Source organism: Mixophyes fleayi, chromosome 4 (assembly GCF_038048845.1).
Source record: "Mixophyes fleayi isolate aMixFle1 chromosome 4, aMixFle1.hap1, whole genome shotgun sequence".
Classification (NCBI taxonomy): Eukaryota; Metazoa; Chordata; class Amphibia; order Anura; family Limnodynastidae; genus Mixophyes; species Mixophyes fleayi.
In genome coordinates, this window is record NC_134405.1 from 26,352,473 (window position 1) to 26,366,382 (window position 13,910).

Consider the following 13,910-nt stretch of genomic DNA (forward strand, 5'->3'; position numbering starts at 1 on the left):
GCACGCAGCGGCTAGATTGATTTTCCTTGCAAACCGTTCTTCCTCTGCTGAGACACTCTGTCCAATATAAAATTCTTCTACTAACCTACAAGGCCATCAACAAAATTGCACTGACATACATCTCCTCACTTGTCTCAAAATATCTCCCAAATTGACACCTCCGTTCTGCACAAGACCTGCGTCTTTCTTCCACTCTCATTACATCCTCCCATTCCCGGTTACAGAACTTTTTTCAGGCTGCACCCACTTTGTGGAATTCCCTCCCTCACAGGATAAGACATTGTGACAGGATGGACCGACCACCTATGCCACCCTGTCTGTTGTTGCTGGGAACCGGCTGGGCTTTCTTTGCCACTGTTCCCTTTCGTTATCCCAAATGCACCCTCTTGCCGCAGTAGGAGGGGCTTACATGAGCCAGTGCCTTTTATACATTTCAGACACAGGTTATTTTTAGCATCAGGATATACCCTTTTTACACAAACATGGATTTACATGCATCGCAAAGCTAACAAAATTTGTGCTTACCTATGAAATTCACTCTGGACAAAAGGCCACACAGTAACGACTCCCTGCTGGGCCTTTGGCCAGAGCAGGCATCCTGACACTTCATCACAAAACTTATTTAGCAATTCCTGCTATCAGACTCCCTCCGCATGCCTAATTGTAGGTTTCCACTAGCAAACTTACAAATCCCACACAATGACACTTCCATACCAAACATATCCCAATACACCAAAGACCTCCATCCACAAAGCCCTATTGTATCAGATATATACATCAGAAATAAGGCATATCCTTTAGTAAGGATAAAACCGGAAAAACAAGTTTCTACCCTGGTCTCAGAAATAACGATTTCCTATCTCAGAATATATACAATATAAAAAATAAATTCATGTGCAATTATATAAATAAGCAGCCTGCACTAATTCCTTTAAATAAATTCATACCAGAAGTTATTCATCAGTGATCCAGTCACAGACATCCTTGACTTTTCAAACATTCAAGCGTTCTCTGAAAACCCACCTCTTCAGACAAGCTTATGATATTCTTCAACCAGCATCTTAATCTCCATAGTTTACCCTATTACCAGCCTCTACACAGCTAACACAAGACAACAACCCTCTGACCAACATTACTGTGTGACTGTTTACACAGCCCACTCAATACTTTTACCTTTGCGTTCTAGCTGGTCCAGTGTGCAAGATGATGTAGCACATGCCCTTGTGTTTCAAACTCCCATTGTCCCATAGATTGCAAGCTTGCGAGCAGGGCTCTCTTACCTCTCTATCTGTATGTATTACCCAGTATTGTTTTATTAATGTTTGTTCCCAATTGTAAAGCGCTACGGAATTTGCTGGCGCTATATAAATAAATGTTGATGATGATGATGATACTGGTTTATCTCACATGTCAAAGTCACTGGTGTGAACAAACATTTTCTAGGCTATACATTTTAGTTTTTGAGTTATGGGGATAAAAATTAGGGAAACGTTATATACATGCATGTTAATGAAATAAAATATAGCAAAGACCACAGTTAATATAATCTTTTATTTTAGACACATATGAGAATACATACTACATGAAACACATTTTACAAAACCCTATTTTTTTCTGTCCTTTTCTAGCAACATATTCACGTACAGTTTTGTCATGTGAGAGCTTCCTTGCAATGTCATCTTCTACAGACAATACTCATAAAGAATTTAAGCGCTCTTCATTCATGGTAGACAGAAGTTTGTTCTTTATAAGGAAAGCTTTGAGAAATTCCTTTCTACTTCACAGGTCGTGATAGAAATTGTCAAGTACAGCTTAAGCGCAGTAGTAATATTAGGGAACGCTTCAATTAGGTGTTACTCCCAAACAAGCTGTAGAATTTCTGCACATTGCATTTTAGATGGCGTGTTTTCTCTTTGCTCTGAGATTTCCTAAGGTGTAAATATCCTTTGAACTGATAACACTCGTTTACTAATTTGTGGTCAATATCATCTTTGTAATGCGATATTATAAGTTTAATACTGTCCTCATCAGTTTCAGAATTGTCCATCATTTCTGAGAAGAACTTGAGCCTTTTCACAGTCTGCTCATATGGGTCAATAATCTTGTGTAAATACATCACCAAACAGCCATAGATTTGATTTAGAACTTCTTTTTTTTTTTTTTTGAAAGCCTGGGAACGTGCTTTCTATATCCAAAGGGCTTGAAAAAAATTGTAAAACTTGAAAAATGTGCACAAGGGATGCGGAACATGACCCTCCTCAAGAGAGGAACCAAAAGGTCCCTTAGGGGCTATGGTCCGGAAGGGAGGACCAATGATGGTTTTAGAGCCACACACCCTCTCCCTAGATCTTTCGGGGACAGAGCCAATAAGGGCATACCTGCACCCTAAAATCCGTGAAACTAAAACATGAAAGTGAAAGTGACAAACAGGAAGAAAAAATAAATAGATTCCAAATGGGTATGGCCCCAGCCTAATGACTGGGTTGATTGTGAAAATGTTCTCGCCCAGCCAAAAGGCCAGGGCAAAGAATATAGCGGTGCTTAAAAAAAAGTGGTCAAAAGTGTATAGGCGCCAACATAATCACGTGATATCTATATTAAGGTCTCCTGACCCGTAATTTTTGGCACCCCAGGGAACTACTCCAGAGGCACAATTGTCGCAGGCTTTCAAAGCTGCATTCTGGCTCTCTGGCTAGAGGACCAAGTGCAGCTCTGAAACAAGTATTTTATTGAACAAGGTCATGGGTGTATGGTTTTCTATTGATAAAAATGTTAAAAATCTCTCACAGAGTTTTCCGTTCTAGCAGAATCGGACCACAATTACCAGCTGGTCAACATGTGTCATGTCAGGCGTAGAGTCAACAATAATAGAGTAGTTTTTGGTGTCTAGGTTGTTGACTTGATTCACAATTTCATCTTGCACATGTTTTCCCATGATTTCTATCCATTCTTCCTATACGGTTTAGGATAGGTAAGTAACATTTAGTAACATTTCCTTTTTCATCTTTACATTTCTCAAGACGTTCATGTAAAAATGGGTCGAACTCTACAATAAGTTCTGCGGCCCCCATCAAGTTTCCATTACTGGGTGAGCCCCGCTTCTCCTCCTGACCTCTAAATGCCAAACCTCTTTCACTTAAAAACTTTATAACAGCTACAACTCTTTTTAGCACTTCAAAATAGTACTGAATGTTTGTTCTCATCTGTTCCCAAAGTTGCTGATCCACAGTGTTTTTGTTTGACTTTCTTGTTTTCCAACACAACATCGCCCTGTTATGTTCCATTCTGTCTTCATGATTCTCCACAGTTCTGAGTTCATTCATCCAGTCAGAAAACCCAACTGATGTAAGTGACAGATGACATTTAAAAAAGAGTATATGTAGCCTTTGCTCTCTGAGTAAACTAACCACGATCTCATCACAGTCTGACCATTTTTCAGTCTTTCTGTGGTCTGCTGAGGCCTTGGGTTTGAATCCTGAGAGAGAAACTGTAGGTAGGTAGACAGATTGATAGCTGTTGAAAGAGGGAGAGGAAGAGAGACTGTCGATAGATCACATACAAAAACAAAACTTACTCACTTACTCTGTAAGATCCCAGCTATTGATCCTCCTGAGTGGGATCTTTGGAATCCTCCTGAGTGAGGTCTCTCCACCACGCTGCATGCTCTCAACTTTGAACAGCTGCATGCCATGCCATCTACCCTCATTCAGCTCATCTTTTAGTTTGTGGTCGGCACTGCAGCCTGCATTGCTGGCTTCTGGGAGAATGGACAGTATGAATGGAGATGGGGCATCTAGTGGAACCCAGCAGTACTGCATTTAGCACCCAGTGACACTGACGGCAGCTCTCTATTCTGTACCTGGCCCAATCATAAGAGTCATCCTCAGAGCTGTAGATAGAGTGTCTGCCAGCCAGCACTGATCGGGGAGGGGGGGGGGGGGGTTGGGCTTCTGGGTACTCAGAAACCCCCCCTGTGTAGAGAATATTCTAAGGTTAATATTAAGTGCTTCAACCCATTGGCTTATGATTCAATCACTAAAATAACCTTATTTTAATAGCACGCATTTAAAAAACTCCATCAATTTAGTTGAAAAATGTGCTCTTTAAAAAAGCAAAACAATTGCTTCAGTGCCCCTCTGGGATTAGGGGCCATGAAGCTTAAGCTTCATTAGTTTCATAGTAGATGCAGCACTGCGCATACGCACTGGAAATGGAAGCCTAGACATGGTCTTTCAGTTACAGATTCAATAAGAAAATTAAATAAAGTTGTTAAAAAAAAATAAAAAAAATAGAAACAAAGTGGCCGTACTTTTACCACCTCTATACACGCTGAATTTTGCAAATTTAGGACTTTTTTCCATTAATAAATAGACCCCTTTATATTACAAAATAGCATAACATAGGAGAGTGAATTGTATCATTAAACTTGACACAATGTATTACTAATGAAAAAAGAGGTGAGACAGATTTAAAATCAATTGGGAAAAGTCGCATCTAAAAAGCATGTGATCTTAAAATCATAATTAATTTTGTATTTTATTTCTTTCATTATAATCATGCCTGCACCTATCAGATACAATATTATAGGTACGGAAAAGCCTTGTCATAGATGTATATAAACGTAATGCTAAGTTAATGGAGAACAACTCCCTAGTCACCGGCCAACTGGTTTGGCATCAGTCTCCCTGCATAATGAACAGTTCAGGCTTAAATACTTTACAATCTTCTCCCAGCCCTAGCTTGATGGACAAGTGACACTCCCACCTGGTTTTTATAGAGGAGTTTTCTTCAGGAGCTCTGCTGGATTAGCCTCACTGCAGACACATTCTGTCAGCTGCTGTTAGACGTGGAAAAAGTCACCTCCAAACCACTTCAAAATATGTACGTTCAATTACACTATACTTTCATTTTGTCACATATATATCCTCTACCTGTATCTCTTTAAACTAGGTGGACTGCTGTACAAATGTGTAAACCTATTTGCAGTCTTGCCCTTCAGACGGTCAGCTGAATACCTACCTTTTATCTTAGAGACCTGTGGAAAACCACTCCTTTAGTCACAGTGCATTCTGAATTAATAGTAGCTGAACCACTTCTGTCATAGCAATGTTAGTAAAAAACCCGCTTGGATAGGAGAGTTAACTGCTCTTTGGTTATAATCATCTTCAATGCACAGATCAGAGCTGATCTATGTCATATCTAAGGGCACAGAAAATAAAGACTCTGATTATAATAAGAGGGTTAGAAGGTACAGAAGGAAGCTGGAAAGATGAAGCATTGCATTCAGCATAATTTACAGGAAAGTACGAAAAAACACATACCTCAAAAGCCCCCTCTCAACGAAAGTCCCCTAAAACCCCCAGAAAAAAATCGGCACACACCAGTCACAGGTGTATGTGGCACCAAAGCACCATAATGAGAGGAAAATACCAGTTGTCTCCTAGGCAAAAACATTGAAGGCCTAGATAAATATCAAAACATTGTCACGACAACTCGCTTAGTGATTGTTTCTCATAGTGGGATTGTTTCATTAATACAAAAACCATGTAGGTTAAATATACAATTTTATTGTCTCTGTAATCACCCATTATTAGTATACATTTAGATGTAGGAAGAGTATATTATGACTAGTTTCCTATACATTCAAACATTGCAAAAAAATAAACAATGGTATTGAGCTTATAGTATCTGTTGTTTGCTTACCAATGGGTAGGAGTGGGCAGCACGGTGGCTTAGTTGTTAGCACTTCTGCCTCACAGCACTGGGGTCATGAGTTCAATTCCCAACCATGGCCTTATCTGTGTGGAGTTTGTATATTCTCCACGTATTTGTGTGAGTTTGCTCTGGGTGCTCCAGTTTCCTCCCACACTCCCAAAACATACTAGTAGGTTAACTGGCTGCTTTCAAATTGACCCTAGTCTCTCTGGCTGTGTCTGTATGTTAGGGAATTTAGACTGTAAGCTCCAATGGGGCAGGGATTGATGTGAGTGAGTTCTCTCTGTATAGCACTGTGGAATTAGTGGCACTATATAAATAGATGATGATGAAGAGTTACCTTTTCATTGACCATGACTGTAAATCATATATTAAATACACATATTCTTTCTTTTCAAGCCTCTTTTTATGAGGCCTTGGTATAATAAGTCGATAGATTAACTAATCAATAGACCATAATCACTGGTGGTCACATATCTTTCTCAACCTCAATTGAATCTTAACCTCACATCCTCAGTTTCTTGAGATCCTAAACTACAGTTTTGCTGTGCTCTTTAACAGATAAGGTTTTATAACATGGGGGGATTAACTCAACTTTAAGTATCTTGAAATTGCTTTGGTGGTGGAACCCACATAGGACACCTTGTTCGGACAATTCAGCTCTACTCCAAGCTCCATTGTAAGGAGTAGAGGCAGGAGGATCTGCTGGAGAAAGCATTGGGATTATGCACTGCTAAAAATGAGGACCACATCTAGAATCAAAGAGTAGAACGACCATCCAATCAGAAGTTTGATGGCATTTCTAGCAGTGTATTCTCAGTACTTTTAAAGTTACTACTCTCCAGCTTTAACGTTATACTCATAACAGCTATCCAATACAAAGGAGTTAGGCTGCAGGTGTTTTGCTCAAAAGCCAAGTGTCCTCATGGTGGGACCTCCACCCCTTTTGCAATGTAGCAATGTCCTATGACTAAGTTTTGCATCGTAGCTTGGTTTATTCCAAAATTGTTTTTTTTGTTTTAATTTTTCGAGTGACTAGTGTTTGTAATTTGTGATATCTTTAGTTAACTTACAGGTTCCTAAATATGGATTATCTGAAAAAGCATAAACCACCCTCCCCTAAGATGCAGACACGTCCCACTAATGTCCCGCAAGCCATGTCTGTCTCGACCAAAATTTTTGGTCCCAACTTCAAAGAGCTCTTAAGACTTATTGATTGGCCTGAACCTCCATCCACTGTGGGACATTTTAAATTTTCTACCAGCCCAAGTAACTGTGATTACCGTCTGCTGGATGCACGGGACACATACAGGATTGGGGAAACATTGGAAGTGGTCATCACAGCTCGGGATCACAATGGTCGGCTAAAGGAATATGGTGGAGATTTCTTCCAGGCCAAGTTGCACTCTTTAGAACTTAAGGCTGGAGTGACTGGACAAGTAAAGGACCACGGTAATGGAAGCTATTTGGCCACATTACTCCTCCTATGGCCGGGACAAGCAGAGGTACACATCAGACTCATTCACTCCAGTGAGGCTGTGGATGTTTTGAAGAAGAAGAGGGAGAGCCATCCAGAAAAGGTGATACAGAGTAGCCCTGACTAATCTAACACTTATCAATCCATCAATCAATATCAATCAATGCTTACAGTATTACAAGTAAAATCCGATTAAGAATTATTATTATTTTTTTAATCATAATGTGGCTGGGAGATTCCCAGCAGTGTATCCCAGGCTGAGGAGGTCATCCCAAAGTAGGGTGCACATAAATTCTACCAAAGGATGATCTCATTGTAATAAATACTGACTATTTTAACTCCTGCTAATGAGATTATCCACTGTTCATGTGTTCCTGAAATTATTTTGTGTGTTTTGCCACAGCAAGAATATGGCCTTAGGTTTTGTAAATTATCCTAAAAAGTTGGATTCCACTATTATGTTCCTTATTTCGTTTTTTGAAATTGTGCAAGACAAGAAATGAGACCATGTTATGAATACATAATAGAAACATGAGAGGCTTCAAAGATGGGAGGGAAGTTTGAACAAAATCAGACATGTACTACAAATATAATCTAGATAACAATAATAACAATAATAATAATTAATAAAAAAAACAAATATTCTAAAACTATTCCATATATATGAATAGAGTAGAATGTCATACTGTTGTAGAACTTACACACTTACCATGGTTTTTGACTCTAGTATAAAGTGTACATTGCACTCTGGTGTCCAAAAAACAGGGGTGCTCTTATAAATAGGTCTCTGGTCTGTAAAGAACAGGGTTTTGCTTATTATACGTTTGCTGATGTGTAATGAACAGGGGTGTGCTTATAATGAGGTCATTGGTGTTTAATGTACATTGTGTGCTTATAATAAGACAACTGGTGTCACATTGGTCCCTGTATTTCACCAAATCCAATATAAAATAATTTTACGAACTTACAAGGCCATCAACCCTACTGCGCCAACTTGTTTCAGATTATCTCCCAACTTAACCCATCTGCTCTGTGTAAGATCTGCATCTCTCATCCACACTCATTACCTGCTCCCATTCCCGGGTACGGAACTATTTTCAGCTGATTCAACTCCTTGGAATTCCCTACCTTGCCCAACAAGACTTTCCTCTAGCCTCCAAACTCTCAAGTGTTCCCTGAAAACTCACTTCTTCAGGCAGGCTTACCAAGTTCCTCAGCCATGCTCTTAACCTCCCTAGACTATTGTACCACCCTGCTACACAGTTCACACAAAACTTACATATGTTCTCTTTCCATACTCCAACAACCCTCTGACTCCAACACCAACAGTGTTCTGTAACTGGATCATAGAGCCCGCTCTACACTGTTTACTCTCGCAATCTGGTTGGACCAATAAATAATATGTGGCAATTAGCATCATGTATGAACCCCCCATTGTCCTATAGATTGTAAGCTTGCGAGCAAGGTCCTCTTACCTCTTTGTCCCTCTTCTAATATCCAGTCTCGTTTTATGACCGTGATTGTTACCAATTGTAAAGAGCTACGGAATATGTTGACGCTATATAAATAACTGTTAATAAACTATTAATAAAGTCTTAAACCAGCAGCCTGCAAATCTCTTTGGGATGCCTCTGGTTGGCTGGGCACCTTATCCACTATCAGCTCTTTTAGGAGACATGTCAAAAATTCTAGTGTTGCGTACTGAACCTACCTGGCAACATTTATGAACAGTGTAACAATAATACATTCTAACACCCATATAATCATGTAAAATACGTAGCAATGCAACAGGTACTGGTGAGATGTGATGCCAGACTTAACCTTTATTCTCTGGCACCCTGCTCTCGCAAAAAAAACTCATTGGCCAGGTACATTCAGCAATATCGCAATGTATCCGGGAGCTTCAAAGTCCATTAACAATTGCAATTTAAAATGTCTCAATACAGATTAAAAGCACTTATGGTTGAAAAAGCCTTCCATTGTATAATACATCATATTATTGACTGTTTTAACTCATAATAATGACATTATGCACTATGCATGGCAAGAATAGGTCCTTCAACGTTCTAAAGTATCCTGGAAAGTTAGTTTCCACTATTATGTTCAATATATCATTTTTTGACAAAGTACAAAATAAAAAAGGGGACACTGTTATAGTTACAAAAATGTGACAGTGAGAGGATATGGGGTCTGTCTTTACTACATGTGTCCTAAGAGTGAGGGGACATGGGGAATGTCTTTACTACATGTGTCTTGAGAGTGAGGGGACATGGGGACTGTCTTTATTACATGTGTCCTGAGAGTGAGGGGACATGGGGACTGTCTTTATTGCATATGTCGCGCGAGTGAGGGGCATGGGTCTGTCTTATTACATCTGAATTTTCTTTTTTTAGATATGTCCTGTGTTATGGATTAATTCTGGAAACAAAGTCTTTTCAAAGTCAGAGTTTTATTTCACACATGTACGAGAGCTCGCAGTTTCAAAAGAATGCAAAGCTGAAAACAAATGCAAATATCACAGTTTTTATAGAGATGTATGCATCGTAAAAGAAGCAGGAAGAAAACAGATGGTCAGATGAACTTAACCAGAACATAGAACATTGACTATTTCATATTGTCAAGGCCAGAAGGAAACTATAATATGTAATTTAGAAGTTAAAATGTAACACACATTAAAACTTATAAATCACATACTTCAGCACATTTAAATGTCAAGGCCTTATATCAGACTACAAGCACAATTAAGAAATACCATATTAACTCTTTCTACCCCTAAACAAGTTAACTTTTATTCAGCATCCATGTACCTTTATTGTTTATCCATATTAATCCTCTCTCTGTTGCTTACCAGCAACATACTACATATTACTTGCACAAATCTTCTGACCTGCTAATTTCTAAGGAAGAAAGAGGGAAGAGGGTAGATGCAGTTAGGACAGAATAAATGCTCTTCATATCAAACATTAGGAAGGCCCTAAAATGTAGATGTTGTCACAGGTGCTAGGTATATTTTCTATACCATATAGATTATCAATGATATCTATCAACCAACAATTCCTCCTGCTGTCTCTTTATTAAGGCTCGTAAGGAATACCATTCCTTAATAAAGAATTATCCCTTTTCTGGGTACTTTCTTCTTGTGTCCGTCTATCTTGTCTTAACCAGATCTTACATCTTCTAGGGTAAACCTATCTTACCATAACCTGTGTCACATTAAATTTGATGTCAGTTCCCCAAACCTTTTTGTTTCATAAATTCTGCCTTTAGTTGAAACATTAAAACATATTGGTGCTTGATCAACATATCTCAATCCCTTCATTTAGGGAGCCTGATTAGTGTTGGTATTTATTTATGTCCCTGCCTCAAGGTAACTTACTTATTTCATTTAACTGCAAAGGTACAGGAACAAGTCATAGATTTTCCTCCCTTTGTGGTGTGCATTTCATAATCAGCAGTTTGTAATATTGGCAACATGTCCTATTAACATATGTTATACATCAATGGGGTGTTTATTCCTGAAAATGAGATGGCTCTTGCCCACACCATTTTATACATCTTTCTCAATTGAATGCCCACAATACTGACAGCTGAATCTTATTACTGGGGACATCAAGTGTTTGAAAAATACCTTCTGGTTTGCTGTTTCAATAGGCTTACAAAGAGAGGCTTGGATCAGCGTAGTTTTCCCCTTTACTTAGACAGCAGATGGGGTTGTCAGAAGCACTTGGTATAGCCCTTCCTACCGGTCAGTCAGTGAACCCGATCTTAGGAAGCTTCAGACCATTAAATCATCACCAAGCTGTAGATTATGACAGACACCATCCATGGGAGCCAATGACAGCTGTTTGGATCTTCTTCAGTTGCTTACTAAATTAAATCAAATAATTCACTACTAAGTCATTTGTTTTGCGCAGTTCAAATGCGGGAGCAGAGACAACATTAGTCAATTTTCCAAATAAATTTTCAGAGGTCTTCTGGATGTTGTTCTGATAGACTGTAGGACTACTGGTAAGGCTTCTCACCATAGCAAATAATTCATTCTTTACATATCTTTGAAAGTTTTTGATTGTTCCATTACATTTCTCTACTTTCCCACTGGACTGCAGGTGGTAAGAGATGTGTAACTGTGGTTGATTCCCAATAATTTTACACATTTTCTTATACAAAAGTTCTGTAAGTGCGCACCTTGCTCTTAGGACATCACATAAGATATACCATACCTGCAAAAAATTCTTGTACCAATTTCTTTGCTCTTATTGATGCAGGTACACTGGTAACAGCATAACCTTCTATACAACATGATAAGTAATGTACACAAACCAAAACATACTGTATCATCCTGACTTCTGGAAGTTGGAAAAAGTCTATCTGCAAATTTGGAAAGGATCCTCGGTTTGCGAAAGATGTGAAGGTGTTCTTATAACTGCTCTTCCTGTATCATTCTGTAAGCAGATAATAGATGAAGCACAGTATGTGGCTGCTACTGAGGTGAACCCAGTTGCATACCAATAAGTCTGAATCAGATTAATCATGGCTATCTTAACTGCATGGGTCAATCCATGAGATATCTGTGCCAGTGATGGTAAGAGTGATTTAGAGCTGCCCTTTAGCATTGTGCCACATGCCTGCTCATCCTGTGAGCATTCTACGTCTTCCCATTTAGTCCTGTGAATCGCAAACGTTTTGCATTTCTATAAATGATTGTACATGTAAACAGACATGTTGTATTTTACAAACTTGTGCCTGTACAATTTCTTTCTGAGCAGTTGTTTTTGCTGCTATGTCTGCACTGTTATCTCGATTCAGTGTATATATTAACACTCTTTTTCTCTGCAAATTGGCATGCGTTTGTTACTACCTTTAATTCAGCCAATTGTGCAGAATGTGGTGGGGGCACAGGTGAGGAGCATACAGCCTGAATTTCATAAAGTACTGCAAACTTGACCGAGTTGCTCAAGTTTCTGTTTGCTTGTGGCAGCTGCCATCAATATAATAAGCCAAATCAGGATTTTGAAGTGGCATTTCACGTAAATCAAGTATTTGCAATGTCTGTTCATCAACATGTAATAAACAATTGTGTGCAATTTCAGGGCAGTCAGTACTCACCACCAATCCTCTTTCTGAAACCTATTAGTTTCATCAATGAGCTTAAGTGATGCAGGATTTGAAACATTGCATCGAACTAGCCGTATGTGTTGTGACAAAGTGAGTGCACGTTCCCGCGTTGATTTCTTGTTTTCTCACAATTAATGAGTGCTTCAAGTGCATGTGGGACATAAGTTTGCGAGCTTGCAACCCAAAACAATGTCAGCAGATTTTTCAAGAATGAGTGCAGTGTCTGCAATGGCTTTTAAGTATACTGGAAATCCTTTTACAACTGGATCTAATTGTGCACTATGGTATGCTGTAGGCTTCTGATTGTTACCATGTTTCTGTGTTAATACACCTGTAGCATGTTCCATATATTCATGGCAGAACAGGGAGTAATGCAGGTGCTCTGAGTAGTTCATTTTTCAATATCTCAACAGAGAATTTAGTCTCTTTAGTGTGTACAAGAGGTTCTGGGACAGCAGGTTTGGTTAATTATACAGTGCTACTGCTATACTGTGTATATAAATTGTATCCACTGTCTGCAGTGAGGGGTCTGTGGCCTGGTGAGAGGCAGTGACCTAGGTATGCACTTTGTGTGCAAGCTATGTAGTTTGTATTTAGAGACCCTGTGACTATTGTGTACAATGTATGTGGGCAGTTCTTGAGTATGTGGAAGAGAAATTTCAAAATAAAAAAAAGCCATTAACATACTGAATCAGGATTGAACCACCTTTGGGAGAAAAGGAAGCGAAGTTATCAATTATTTATTTTGACTAAAATAAAATAAATGATTGAACTATTGATGAATCCTTGAAGAAGCCTGGTCAAAGTATACCCATACTTGCCAACTCTCCCGCATTTTCGCGAGAGTCTCACGGACTCCCGGGAGAGTGTGGCAATCTCCCACATCTGCCCACTTCCTAGTGAAGTGGGCAGAAATAGGTCCAAAACGCCGCGAGTCACCATGAATCGCGGCGTTTGGCTCCGCCCCCTGCTGTAAAATGAATAGATTGCGTCATTACGTCATGGGGGTGGGTCCAAAATGATGCAAATTTTGGAGCCCCAACCCTATCATGCCCACCTCCCCCGGCAGGATCCCGGAAGCCAACTTTCAAAAGTTGGTAAGTATGAGTATACCACACACTCACACACTACCGTAAGTGAAAGAAAATGCAGAAAATCAATTAACAATATATAAATATGCACTATCAGGTGATATCTGCATAAGCACAGTGGCAGGACTTGAAATTACAGTATATACCTAGACTGAGCTACAGAAGTAATCTTTTTTATTATAAAAACAACATACCCACACAGTGTCTCACAAAAAACCCCCCAAAAAAAACATTCACACACAGCTGCAATAGAAGCAAACATCCTAGCTGGAATCCCAGCACTGTATCACAGGTCAAACTACTAACAACAATCTCTTTTGATTAATATTCAGAAGTCAAATATCTGAATAAAAAGCTTCCATAGGAGAAAAGTTCATTTGTCTTGTGGATTTCATCTTTTAAGAAACATTATAGCCATTATGTGCGTTTTCAAATATCCTTTGGGCCTGAATCATTAAGGAGAGCAAAGCAAACAAAAATGAGTAACTTTGCACATGGGCAAAACCATGTTG

At 39.1% G+C, this 13,910-nt stretch overlaps 1 protein-coding gene across 2 annotated transcripts in view; it reads left to right on the forward strand.

Moving 5' to 3' along the window:
* Positions 1 to 13,910, forward strand: part of LOC142151142 (NXPE family member 3-like) — a 67,992-nt gene that overhangs the window by 21,457 nt on the left and 32,625 nt on the right. For both annotated transcript variants that reach the window (XM_075206496.1, XM_075206497.1), the window contains exon 2: positions 6,780 to 7,295. In XM_075206496.1, the coding sequence (XP_075062597.1) occupies positions 6,780 to 7,295 (516 nt within the window). The remainder of the gene's footprint in view (positions 1 to 6,779; positions 7,296 to 13,910) is intronic.